The 13568-nt window shown below is 41.8% G+C and overlaps 1 protein-coding gene across 2 annotated transcripts in view; it reads right to left on the bottom strand.

Annotated features, from left to right (window-relative positions):
* Window positions 1-221: 221 nt before the first annotated feature.
* RFX7 (regulatory factor X7) overlaps window positions 222-13568 on the bottom strand; it is a 56896-nt gene continuing 43549 nt past the window's right edge. The window contains exons 1-5 of one of the 2 annotated variants that reach the window (XM_064157561.1): window positions 12216-12412; window positions 11432-11639; window positions 8583-8878; window positions 4376-7652; window positions 222-303 (exon numbers count right to left, since the gene is read on the bottom strand). In XM_064157561.1, the coding sequence (XP_064013631.1) occupies window positions 266-303; window positions 4376-7652; window positions 8583-8878; window positions 11432-11639; window positions 12216-12260 (3864 nt within the window). In that variant the 5' untranslated portion in view covers window positions 12261-12412 and the 3' untranslated portion in view covers window positions 222-265. Of the gene's footprint in view, window positions 304-381; window positions 7653-8582; window positions 8879-11431; window positions 11640-12215; window positions 12413-13568 lie in introns of those variants that run through there. The other variant, XM_064157562.1, reaches the window with a different exon arrangement.

Below are 13568 nucleotides of genomic sequence, written 5' to 3'. Positions count from 1 at the left end.
CTGATGGCAAATTGAAAGTGCCAGGTTCAACCGCAAACTGCAGTTGTTTGTATCCCCCCAATGCAGCAGCATCACCACACAAGTACTTTCCACTTAAAAAGAATACCTAATGAAATGGAATATAAAAGATAAAGTGAATGGTCAGAAGCCCATTGCCACCAGCTCCTCTCAGGTGATTACTCAGAGAGCACTGACTGTCCAAGGCATCCCAGCAGGGAATACTCACCTTTGTGCTCACCTGTAAGTGTATGACTGGGCTCAGCATCTACAGCAAGTCAGCGCAGCTGGGCAGCTGTGATCTGTCTTCACACAAATTAGAAAGTTCTGCTGTTAGTCAAATTAACATACACCTTCCATAGTAAAAAAAAATCCTCTAGAAAGTAATTTTAATATAAAATGTTTTTATTGGTTTTGAAAACATTAAAAAAACAATTTTTGAGCACTTCCAATAAAAAAAATAACTGAAATGCTACTGCAATATTCAACTACTGTAGTTTCAGCAGTACAACAGACAACAAAACACTGGGGAGGAAGGGAGAAACTGGATTTCCTGCACTAAATGAAAAGGTGGAACAGGGATTTTTCTTTCCTTACAGTGCAGTAAATAAAGCACAGTATAGTACAAGACTATTATATGAACCTCAGATGCACTGCACAAGAAACGCTTTCCTTCTTTTCAGTTCAGAAGTCAGTGCTTATTGCAAGTATTTGCAAATTATTTACTTCATGAATTCTTAGAATGATAAAATGATGCAAAAATGTTTCTTTCAACACCAGAACAATAAAAAATAATCCAGGAAAGGAACATATTCAACAATAAGTAAGCTGAATTAGTTAACATAAAAAAAAAAAAGTAACTAACTTGTGAATAACTATGCTCACCTGGTTAACACTGAACCAGTTTCAATACAGCAAAAGAATAAAAAAATTAAAAGTGGTTACAGGAATATATCTAGTACTGTACAAGATTAAGTCATTAACACTCATGCACATTTTGTGATCATGTATTAACATGGTGAAGCAAACTAAATTTATCTTTTTCCTGCTGTAATATTCTCATGTAAGAGAATAAGAAATAGAAATATCTCATTGAGATCAATGCACATTGCTACATAAGACAATTTCACCTGTCACTTTTAATGACATTTTGCCTTTTAATAACGAAAACACATTTAAAAGTTTTTTTTGTTGTTGTTGGTTTTTTGTTGTGGGTTTTTTTTTTTCCTTTTTAAAAATCTGTGGGCCGTATTTGTTGCATTTATCCTAAGGAATGTGCCTACCACAGGTTCAACAGAATTTTAGTGCAATAGATGAACCCAGAAAGTTTGCTGGACTAACCAAATTTAAAGTGTTTGCTGCAATACTGTACACAGGGTACAAATCCACTACTTTTGTATACTTTAGCAAAAACTGCTATCAAAATAATTTATTTCTCATGTTAGTAGGAAGTCAATAATGTAAACATGGGGTCAGACCTTTCTCAAATTCTTAGTTTTGGAGTATCTGTCACAGACAGGCTTCCATTTGTTAGAATCACACTTTTCCTTTGGGTATTGCATACTTTGGTGTGCAGTAGTGCTCTGTCTCAATGTACAGTAAAGAACTAACTAGCACTAAAGTACAGGGACCTAACATTATTAATTACAACACCAACACATAAACACCTCTAAAATAATACATACTGATGTACAAAGCTGTGCCTGTGTCTTGGATTTCACTTGAAACAATCCTTATCAAGTTTAACACTTCGTAAATTAAGCAAATATTTGCTTTAAATCCACCAATTAAAGAGTATTTCTGCTAATTAAGTAACATGTTAGGTCCAATGTAATGCTTCTATTTAAAAATAATTTTAAAAGCACTTTTAAAAACCTTTGGTGAAGGCTGCATAATTTAGAATGCATCAGCTTTCAATCTACTCTTGCTTGGAGAAATGCTCTTCAAAAAATTAGTGGTTAGGCAAGATCTTCTTTCCCTCCAGGCCATCTCAGTGTCAGTGCTAGTGAGCCGAGGTGAGGTTAGCACATCATGCCAACACGCAGACTGCTGCAGCATGCGTGCAGCTTGCTCCCCACAGCGCCAGCTCGCGTCCTCCCCCACCGCTCTCCACCGGACGGTGGGTTCCACCTATTCACAGCAGTGCTGACTCTTCACACAGGGTCGGGAAAGGGGGCGGGGGGGAAAAAAGAAGTGCCGAGTGTGTCTCAGACCCAGTGAAGTCAAGACAGTAAGAGGATGTTCAGCACATCTCTGACAAAAGGCCACAGGCAGGTACAGAACTCAAGCCCTGCCTTCAGCAACTTTAGCCTACAAGAAAAATTGTTCAAGCCTTACACTGACAGACACCTGGCAAGGTAACAGGCAGAAAGCTACCCTGCAATTCTTAGCCTCCTACTCATTTCCTTAACAAAACATAAAGCAAACCACACTGTTGCACATCCACGTGCTTCAAGGAGGAATGTAAACTCTCCCAGTCTGTTTCTGATGACATGGCAAAACTCGTGGCGCATGCACAGTGAAATCAGGCTCCCATAAGGTGCTACTGCTTGGCACAGCTTTTCTTCCCCACAGAAAAGGCCATAGATCTGGCGATGAATTAGGGTGAGAGCAAGAGAAGCCCCGGTACATCAGCACCTCAAGTGCCAATGCATCACCACAAGTTTAATCGGCACCACCAAAAAACCTGACCAGTACTGGGATCTCAAGTCATTAGCAAAAACTGAAAAAACAGAAGGCAATCAAGATGCTTAGGCAAAAAAAAATAACACTTATCACCCAAAATATCTGAGCAGCTTCCCCTTCAGTAAATCTAGGAGGGTTACTGGGTTTTCCTCTTCACAAATTATGACTGCCCATTCAAAGAAGTACAGTAAGAGAGGAAACTATTTTCTGCTCTGTTTTCTGTTACAACTGCCAGTTCACAGAACAAGTAGTGAATTTACACTACTCAGTGAACCACTGCATGCCTCCACAAGCACTCTTTCTAGCATCAGGGCCATGGTTGGTTGAATACTTCTCTCTTTTGACCATGCTGATAAAAGAAAAGGTCTTTTTTTTTTGTTCAAATGAACTAGTGAGGCAGATGTCTTAAATATAATTTTCCAGAGGGGCAGTTAAGGACTTAAAAAAAATTTTTAAATGTACCAGTCCTGTCAAATCACTTAAGAAAATGGGATTCAGGCTTCCAAAACAGTAAGCACTTCTTTTAAAAGAAGTTTAACCAAAAGAAAGATCAGATGTCTTACTGTGTATCTGTAAAGTGCCTGGCAGTATTATGGCTCATCTGAAATATTTTTAAATCAACAAGTATTTCTTACACTTTAATTGCCTTTTGTTGGAGAGAAAGAGTGAGCAAGAAAGACAGAAAGACTCAACCCAGCGAAATAGAGAGAAAAGAAGACCTTCCTACACCCTCCACCAGGTTAGGAAAGAGCAAACAAACAAACAAAAAGAATCTTTAAAATCATATTTTCATGAGCTCCAACAGCTCTTTTGTTTAAAAAAGTAAGATGGAAAATATCACCTTCCTTCTCTAGCCTTGATAAATAATGAAACAGTACTTATCAGTTTAAAACAGGATGTTCAGTGCTCAAAATCCTTTCACGAGTCTTATCCAATATAAAAAAAACACTTAAGTGAGAACTAAAATATCAAGTATGCAATGAATATTAATGGATATAATAACCACATAGATTACTTCTCTTAAACAGAAAAAAATAGTGCATCTTTCTTTTTCTTTGATCACTTCTGGTTTTTTTTTCCTAACTCTGCATTTTACTAGAGATGCCAATGGCATCACTGCTACAGAGACTTTCCACACAGGTCACCCCTGAGCAGTGCTCAAGGCAACTGTGCAACGATTGGGTGCTCACTTGCACTCAGTCCCCACCACCTATCTGCAGGCACCCTGCCTTTCAGACCTGAATGACAAAGGTCAGAAAGGATCCTCTGATAAGAAGTAATGAGCAATATGAAGTATGGAAAGTCTACTAACGAGCTTGACTTAAAACCCTCCCAAAGCTTCAACTATAGCTGTCGCTGCTGGCTGGCTATTAACCACTTCTTTATTTGCCTCAATAAGAAATGTTCAATGGGAAACACTACAAAAATTGAAATTTTAATACTGGCTCTTTGATAGCCCACCACCTTCAGAGGTTTGTTTAGAATTGCTAAGACTGCATTTTCCCTGCTGAACAATGAGCAACAGGTACAGCAAACTCTTTTTTTAAAATGCCACAATACGTAGCAAGTGTTTCTGCTGCGGGAGGCACTTCCATTAAGACAAATACAATACGTCTGTCTTTCGATACAGTGTGCTACATACAGACTACAAAACAAGATTAACCCAACATTTCAACAGCAGGATGATCCTTACTCTCTATCCACTCAAAACCTGATGCAGTCATTGAGTTTATGGATTCATTGCAGATCTGTTGAAACAAGGGGTCATTTTTCAATTCCTCCAGTGTAGCATCATCATCTTGTCCCTGCTGACGACCTGGATCAAACAGTAGATTTGTGTCTAAAGCGTTCAGATCGTTAATGCTGCCTGAGAGCTCGGAAGACAACCTGATGTCGCTGGAAAAGACAGATGCAACGTTATTGAGATCTGCCACCTGATTCACCAGCTGCTGGTTTGTTGGCAGACTGTCCTCCCCTAAAAGGTCTTTTACAGTGCTGCTAAAATCTAGCTGCTGCTCTCCAATGTCTGATTGTGCTTGGTTATCTCCAGATGAAAAACTGATCTGATCGGTGCTGCTGTTTTTTGTGAGGTAATTTGGTGTTTGGAATTCATAAACTGAAGTGCTGGAATTGATCATATTTTGTGGGTTGGCACTAGGAAAAGCAGATGACGTCTCTAAAATCTGAGTGAGATTCATCCTGGCTGTGTAGTTTGAGGGCATGTTGTTCATTCCCAAACCTCTCACCGCATCATCGCTATCAGAATCAAGTTTGTTTAACAAGACATTGGTTATTTTTTTAGTGTTTGTTTGTTTCTGAAGAGATGGGAAGGCTGTCTGCATCATCACAGTCAATGGGACTGACTGGCTTCTTTGCGCTATGTTATTGGCACCGGTGTCTGCATGGATGTTAGCGAATACATTGTGAACTTCAGGAGTCACTGGACTTCCAAAAGGTGTCAGGTTAGAGCGTGGTATATTTGAAATCGGGTAAACAGTGCTTCCACTGAGATTACGTTGGCGATGGACAGCAGGGCTCACGCTCCGGCACCTCAGACTGCTGTTGAGAGAGGAACTAGTTCCTTTGTTGTCCAAAGGTGCAGGAACAGCAAAGCCCTCTTGCTTGGTCGTACTGCTGACAGGGGCTGCCTGGTGCTGCACAGGTGAAACAGGAGTCACACGACCAAAGTGAGTATCATGGTGGCGTGGTTGAGACTGATATGACTGGCCAGGAACAGCAAAAGCATGAGGTTTCCTGAAGCGGTCCTCCACCAGCTCTTGATAGCTCGTAAGGATGCCATGGTTTGCAACCGATGAATTACTGACACCGCTGTAGCCGTTATTCATCCACTCGAGCTTGGTTTTGTCAGGATGGGTAGCCATAGGCCGCTGCATCGGCTTCACAGGGCTACTTGATATAATGCTGGCATCGTGGTAAGCCATACTGGAGCTGATGGGAGTAAATGCAAATGGATTTCGACATTCTACAGGACTAGGAGGAACACTGCTGCTGCAGTTTGAATGCGGTGTGCCAATGGGTGTGTGCCGGCTGCTCCCTAGAGCACTATCCACGGGAGTTGTCTGAGCCAGCCTTGAACAAGGGCTCTCTCGGGACATGTTCTGAGATCCAGCAATCATTTCAGAGGTGGGGGTTGGGGTGGGAGTTGGGGTGGGGGTCGGAGTTGGGGTTGGGGTGGGAGTGTGAATCGGAGTGCTGTTGTTATGGATTGAATGGTAAAAATGTGTGCTGCTTGGATGAGATGACGCAGGAGCTCCTTGAGCTGTTGTCTGACTCTGAAGTGCCATTCCTAGGCAACTACCATAAGGATGAGAATTATTCATGGACATTTGCTCTTCCATGAGCACCAGCTCTTCCACAATGCTATCCTGGGTAAGGTCGTCATCAAATGAAAAGAAGTTTTCATTTGACTGAGGGACTGTATGTTCAAACTCTTTCAGCTCTGACTGCAGAGGTAACTGATTTGAAGACTGTGCTTGTATCTGACCTAGGGAGGAGTCCTGTATCTGGCCTTGTAGCTGTTGGCTGTAGGCATCCTGCTGCATACCCTCACAGTGCACTGTCTCCCACGCTGATTCCTGCAAGTCACTGGAGCCAGAGTGCCCTGCAAGAGCCATAACACTGATATCTTGCTGCTGCTCGCAATTCACAGATGCAAAGTCAGAGGCTTTGGTGATATGGTGCCATGTATTTGGGTTAAAGCTGCCATCAGATTTTGAATCATTTTCTATGATAAACATGTTTCCTTCCAATTTTACTTTTATATCTGGAGATGATGCTGACACAAGCTGCTGTGCTAAGGTAGAATCACTGGTATTTAAATCGGTGCTCAAAGAAAGGTCTGTTGCTAAGTTTACTGCACCTGCAGCAGGTACAGGTACATTCACAGGTACCTTGCTGGGAACTTGAGCAAGTGTGGCCGTGTTGTCACTATTAGCTAACAATCCAACCTTTGGAGACTTCTTAACACTGTTTGCCTTTTGACCCTCCACAGCATTACCAGCGGAAAGCTGCTCCACCAGTGGTTTCTTTACAGGCGGTACCTGGGATTCCTGAAGTGCAGAAGGTTGTCGCTTTCTCGGACTTTTAGTGCATGCTTTGTCTTTAACTGTAGACTCAGCAGTAGGAGGTGAACTGATGCTGGTGCTGGACAAGTCTTGACTGGCAAGTGAGAGCTTTAGAGTATTTTGGTTATTGTCTGCTGAAGAAACTGGTGTGATCTCATTAGACTGCGTTTTATATGTGGTCCCTGCTTCTTCAGCTCCCTGATCACAGCCCTTAACTGGTTTTGCCTCCACAACATCATCAGCTGAAAGTTTCAAGGTTGCAACTTCAAAATTAATTAATTGGAGAGGAGGCACATCAGGGGTTGCCTTTATGGATTTAGATACATCAGAGCTCTCTTGGCCCTGTACTGGGTTCTCATCCAGCAGCACTTCTGGTTCCATTTTGATCTTGACTGCAGGTGCAGCTCCAACAGTGCTAGGTTTGGATCCTGGAGACTGAAGTGAAACAACAGATCCATTTTTGATCTGTGGACCAGTCCTTCCTTCTTCCACTGCTACTGCACTACTGCTAACTGAAGGTGTCTGTTTGACAGGCACACTGCCACTGCTTGGGGCAAGAGATATTGCTGTCATTTTTACCACATTTAGGGAATTCACATGTGGAGCTGGCACAACAGTCTTGATTGGGCTGCTAGTAAAGAGCACCGTTGTGGGAGAGCGGATGGTGAGAGCACTGGTATTTGCTGGCTTGGGTAAGATCTGTGGGTAGCGATGCCGAGCAGAGCGGTCACCAACAGGGCTCGCAGGAACGTTCTGGGGAGTCTTTGGTGACTGCTTGACTGATTGCATGTGCTGAGTGACCACCTGAACATTGAGTGGCAGGACCTTGTTATCAGATGATCCCACAGGACTTGGGGATGTCATCAACTGTCTGGTCCTTGGCACCTACAGAGAAAGAAAAAGAAAAGTGTGATGCAGCAGGAAAATCCTCAAAGCCCACAGACCACCCAATCCCCAAGCATTTAAACGCTGAAAGACAGCACAGCTCAATACACCACAACTAGTGAATGTCATTTTGAAACACAAAAAAGCTCTTCAGCTATACACGAGACCATTTCTATTTGTTCTGCCTAAAGACTAGTAGATGCATGGCCTCAATTTTTAAGGCCCGAGGCAACGGCCTACACACTAGTCTGCTCTTCTGCTAATGAAAGGGTCATTCTCATACAAATCTTCACCACGTGGAACAAACAGACAGACATACATAGGTTAAAGAGGAGAGGATGCACTCAAAACACTGCTCATTGTTAAGGTTTCAGAAGTGAGTTAAATACAAACCCACTATCAGGCAAAAAAGGTGGCTTACCTATTCAAATTGACAACACAGCTAACATCTTAAAAACAAATAACCTTTCCCCTCGGCCCAGTTTTGTATGGCTGAAAGACAAAGATGTTCCAAGCTACAGACATTCATGCAAAATTAAAATCGTTGCTGTCACTAAACGCGTCGGGCCAAAGAAAGGCAATTTACATTCCATATTAGGGACTCTGTGACCCACACAACTGGTGTCAGCTGTCTCATCTGCTTAAACTTCACCCAAAGAGCAATTATTCCCACATATAACCTCAATTATAGATAGTTGAAATCCCACTGTTCAAAGACAAATTTAGTCCATGCTATGTGATCTGCTGCCTCTGAATTGATCCCACAATTCATGTAGTATAACACAGTCACTGAGACAGAAAAACATCAAGAGACCCAAGCCTTTCCATGGAAACCTTTTCTTCTATCTCACTGACACCACTGCTTAGTGACTGGCAATTTACAACCCTCTCACAAAGCGGTTTCTCTAGAGAAGTGCTGGAGAACGTTACCGGTATTGGGCTGGGAACAGCTGCCACAACAATGCCAATAGGCGGAGGAGATAGGATCGCAGGACTTCCGTTAGATATACTGCTCACACCGTTGGTTGCGGTGCCTTCTGTTTTCTTTGCTGGGGACTCTCCTGGCAAAGGAGACTGCAACTTCTGTTCTTGCTGCTTCTTCTGGATCTTGCGCTGCAGCTGCTGCTTGGCATCAACAGGAGATGGCAGAGTTTTCACTTGTGGTTGAAAGGAATTACTTTCAGCAGTAGGTATGAAAGCCGAGGGCTGGGAGATCCCTTTTATTCCTGAACACAAAAAAACAACGAATTATAACTTGTCTGCTGTAGTGCCACTTCCATATCTAACCATACAGAATACATGGCAGGAATCTTCACAACCGTTCTGGCAACATCTCCCCCAAGAACTGCTCCCATCTACTTCATGCTCAAGTCTCCATCGAGCATTCATCATTTCAGTTCATTTCCAGATTTGTGACAAACCCTTCATCTGCTGGCCAAGCCAGGCATTAGCTGCCAAAATACTCTGTACGGACATCTTATTTCTAGTAATCCCAGGCTGCAACTTTCGCTGTCAGTACAATCGAAAAAACAATGCATTTCATTTAACAGACAGTAGAGGGCAGTGGACAGGTTTTAGATGAACCTGTAAAATTAATCACCTACTGTGTTTGTGTTTTGTTTCCAGTGTCTAAGGCAGCTTTAAAACAACAACAAAAAAAAATCCTTCAAGAAACTGGATCTGTGTCACAGAGGAGCAGCTTGTGGCAGATGATATTACCTAACGGCCGAGGCATCAAACAGAATATATCGAATATCAGAATGGAACACAACTCCACACAAACAAATCCAAACCAACCACGAACCCAAAGCAACAACAAAAAATCGAAATGGGAGAGAAAAAAGGTGAAAAAGGTATGGAAATCAGAACAGGAGAACACACATTTCTGAGACAATGCCTTTGCTAAACACAAGCAAGAAGTGCTTCCAGAGAAAACATCAGGGAGTTAGTCTGATCTGAGCAGCTGGTACCAATTTCCCCTTCCAAATCACATCACATCCCAGCTCCATTCTTTTGTTTACTAACGGTCAAGAGGATTAGCATGTTCTCTCGGTGACCAACTAACCCTGCTGAACTGCTCCTCTAAAAACACCTTAACACCATTTCATGCACACTTTGCAGGTTTCACAGTTTTAAAAACTGACTTTTAATGAACAAGAAATCAAGCCATTTTAGGGTAGGTATTCAGTTTTTAGATAGCCAGTATGTGCTTAAGGACTGTGGTCTGGTAGCCCACCCTTTCCACAGCTCTCTGCATGTACCACAAGAACCTGGACACCACAATGTGTTTCCACTTTCACAATTCCTTCTTCACACAGCAATAAAATGCCCAAATATATTCCAATAACTGAAAAACAATCTATGTGGGCTGAACACTGGAGTCAAGTAACATTTATGAGGAAAAAAAAATCCATTTTTGATTTGAGGATAAAAGTTTGCTTTTCCCTCAGTTAATGCACAGACATTGTAGTTCCTTTGTGACAGAGAGGAACAAGGTTATTCTGTTTGCCACTCTAGAAAGAACCCTTCCTGAAATGACTATCCAAGCTACAGAAACAGCTGGAAATACAGTGGAAATAACCGCCCTTTTCCTTGAAGGAAACCGTCTCCTCTTGAAGGAAGACAGAGGATCTACAGGAGTTGAGAAGCTGTGCATATACCCAGCCTCCCTTCTAGCAGCATGGCAAGCAGAACCGATAAAGCCAGGCAACAACAGGGGAAAAGAACATAGACGCAGCAGAACTTGCTACTGCCACACACCACTTTCAGGCTGTAACAAAGGAAAGAGTGTTAGAAGGACGGACACGATCCAAGAGGGCATGATCTTAACCTACAGCCCTGACCACCAGTTTCAACTTAAAAATTGCCTGTCTCAAGACAAAAGACTTGCCTTGAACCAAACATTTTGCTTGACAGGCTCAGGCAGAGCTTCCCAGAGGGAAAGCTGCAGGGCACATCCTTCAGTTTTATAAGTTTCTTTATCCGAAGCCACAAAAACAAACAAAAAAAACCCCAAAACCCTCAACTTCAAATGATTAAGCATTTTGGTTTTGAGCATGAAGAGAGAAACAAAACACAAAAGGAAATGTACAACCAAACACATCAAATGTCAACTTTCCCAGAGACAGGCATTTATGTGGTGTGGTAAAACAGAAAGTAACTCTTCTCTTTACCTCAATTTTTAAATACTCAAAATTGAGTGCTGGAATCTCAGTCACACAACTGCCCCTGGAGAAGGCTCTCCTGTCCCTCCCAATGCCTCTCTAACGTGATCAATAACAGCAGCACCTAACATGTGACACTGATCAAACATCTCAGGAAAATCTGTATCTGACAGATCAGAAACGCCTGTAAGAAAATGTGCTCCCGAGAGAAAATTAGGACAGACAGTTGTTTCTAAATTAGGGCAAGTGATCAGACACAAACACAGCTACACCAGCAGCTCGTCTGCAAACCAGCACTGCACTGGCACCATATCTAGCAAAGCACATAAATTCAGCACAATTACTCACATGCCCTGAAGTGCTCTAAAAGACCACAGTACTCATCAGAGGAACGGGAGAATCACAAACTAAACCTGAAATCACTGCTTATTTTCAGATCTCTTTACCCAGACTACTGGCAAGAGAAGTAGCACTTCGTAGCAGCGTGGACTAAGGGGCATGCTCAGCACTCAGTGTTAAATTCTGCCCCGAGGAGAAGCACTTCCCCAAACCAAGATGCTATTACTCCTCCTGAAGAGATTCCAAATTTCATCAGCATAGCATTCCGTTATCTACCTGCTGGTGCCCCCGCCATTACTGTTAAAGCTGCCATTGACTTGGTACCGATATAGTGACTTTTGACAAGGAAACGAGCCAGCTCCAAGACTGTGTCAAAAGGCTGGCTCAGCACTTTCTGGGCCCATTCACAAACAAGCCGGCAGGCCGCAGAGACGACTTCCTCATCAGCACTTTGCAGCTGCCCAGATGGCTCTGCCCCATCCAACTAAAACAAACAAAGGAGGAAAGGTTACTTTCATTATTGAGGGTCATTAAGACATGAAAACAAAACCAGGAGGATCAGAAACACACAAAAAGTTGCGCAAGTATGTTCACAGTTTTTCACAAAATTGGGAGAATGAGATCACAACATTAATATCCTTCAAAGTGAAATGTCTCAGCATTAATCTGCTGGTTGTTTCCCACATCCAGAGTGTTGGCAACTCAGCACCCACTGCTAATCAGGAACTGCTTCTTTCACAGGAGTTCCTCTTCCCTAGCACTGATTGCTTAAAAAATGAATACAGGGCAAACCCAAACCCAGAATCCAAGTTAACGAAGGTACAACCTGTGTGTGGCAACACTCTGAAAGTCTGCTTCACCTCCCAAACTCAATTTTTTATTACACTGCAATTTGTTCTGAACTTCACAGAAAAAAACATCAAACAATGATTCAGAACACAAGGAAAAAAAAATCTTTAAAACTACATCGCTCTTTGCTTGGTGTTGAAAAAGTCAGACAGAAAACCAACATAACAGATGTTAATTTGCAGACATACATATAAATAAGTTTGTATCATACCCCATCTCCAGTTTTATGAAAGTCAAGGTTGGGCAGTGTTGGCATATGCACAAAAGCCTTCTTCCTCAGTCCACTGTAGCAATATGTGAAGAAGAATTAAGGTCTAAATTGTCTCTGCTTGTTAGTTGGGGGATAGGAAGGAAGGGCAGTAATTTCTTTTACACTTCTCATAAGCTTTATAAGCAAACTCAACAAGTTCTTAGAATTACTGTCATTAACAGTCTCAAAGCTAGCCAGAAACAAGAGCCTGTAAACAGCTGTGTTCTTGGGTAGGTTTTGCTGGACTTCTCCATCTACACAGAGGAGAAACTGATAGTGGACATGATGAATTACGTGTGGATGACTTGGAAGAATCACTAAACCACACCAAATATTTTCAATGGGCTACACAGTATTTAAAATCATTAACATAAATTTGGACTTAACTCCCTTCCTAAATTAGGCCTAACATGACACAGAGAATGCATTCCCAGAAATTGATCACTACTAAAAAATGGGTTCACAAATGTAGGTTTCACTTTATTATGGATTCTTCATTTTATCTTCTTTTTGCTAGATTTCCCTATATTTCCTTCTCCCAAGAGATTTCAACAAACTGAGGAAGTTCCCCATGACAAGATGAAGTGATTGACGAGGACATTTCTTGCTAAGATTTCAGACTAGTTCTGTGGTTTCCTCCTTGCCCATGATAATCCTTTAGTGCAAATATGGACAAACAACCACAGGTCTGTTCTTACACTGATCTCATGAAATCAGTACGCAAAAATACACTCCATCCACTACTCTTACTCACTTATTCCCATGTCTAAAACTCAAATCACCCTTTTCCCCCTCTTCCTCTGGGAGTTCACCTACAGTCTCTCTTCTCTGTGATACAGAAATCCTTTCAGGACCACTCATTTTTTCACATTCTGGAAATGAATTTTGCTTTTCTAAACCAGTGAACTTGCTTGTTCCTGTTACCCTGGATGAAGCACAACTATAGTGAATAAATATGAGAAGGCTAGATACTAAAGTAAGGTTACACTTTAGTAATTCTGAATTAGAAGCTTAGGAAACAGAACTCAAAGAGATGCCCAGGATCAAGGCTCAGTTACATTGTATGATTTTAATACTTCTCTAGATTTATTCAAAGCATCACTGATAAGTTCTGGACTCCACTGCTGGATAATCTAATATTGTATTTTACAAAACAATTTAATTTTCATATAACTTCTCCATTTACTACTACATGGAAAGGTTGTTTTTCTTCAATGGAAGAGGAGTAATTGTGGGCTTCTCACTAGCATTTAATTCTCTACAAGCACATGCTTCAAGTGAGGCCTTGGCAAAGGCCACTATAGCAGTGTGTCC

This window comes from Pogoniulus pusillus, chromosome 17, assembly GCF_015220805.1.
Source record: "Pogoniulus pusillus isolate bPogPus1 chromosome 17, bPogPus1.pri, whole genome shotgun sequence".
NCBI lineage: Eukaryota > Metazoa > Chordata > Aves > Piciformes > Lybiidae > Pogoniulus > Pogoniulus pusillus.
Note: the sequence above shows the minus strand (reverse complement) of the source record. Positions and strands in the feature narration are given on the sequence as shown.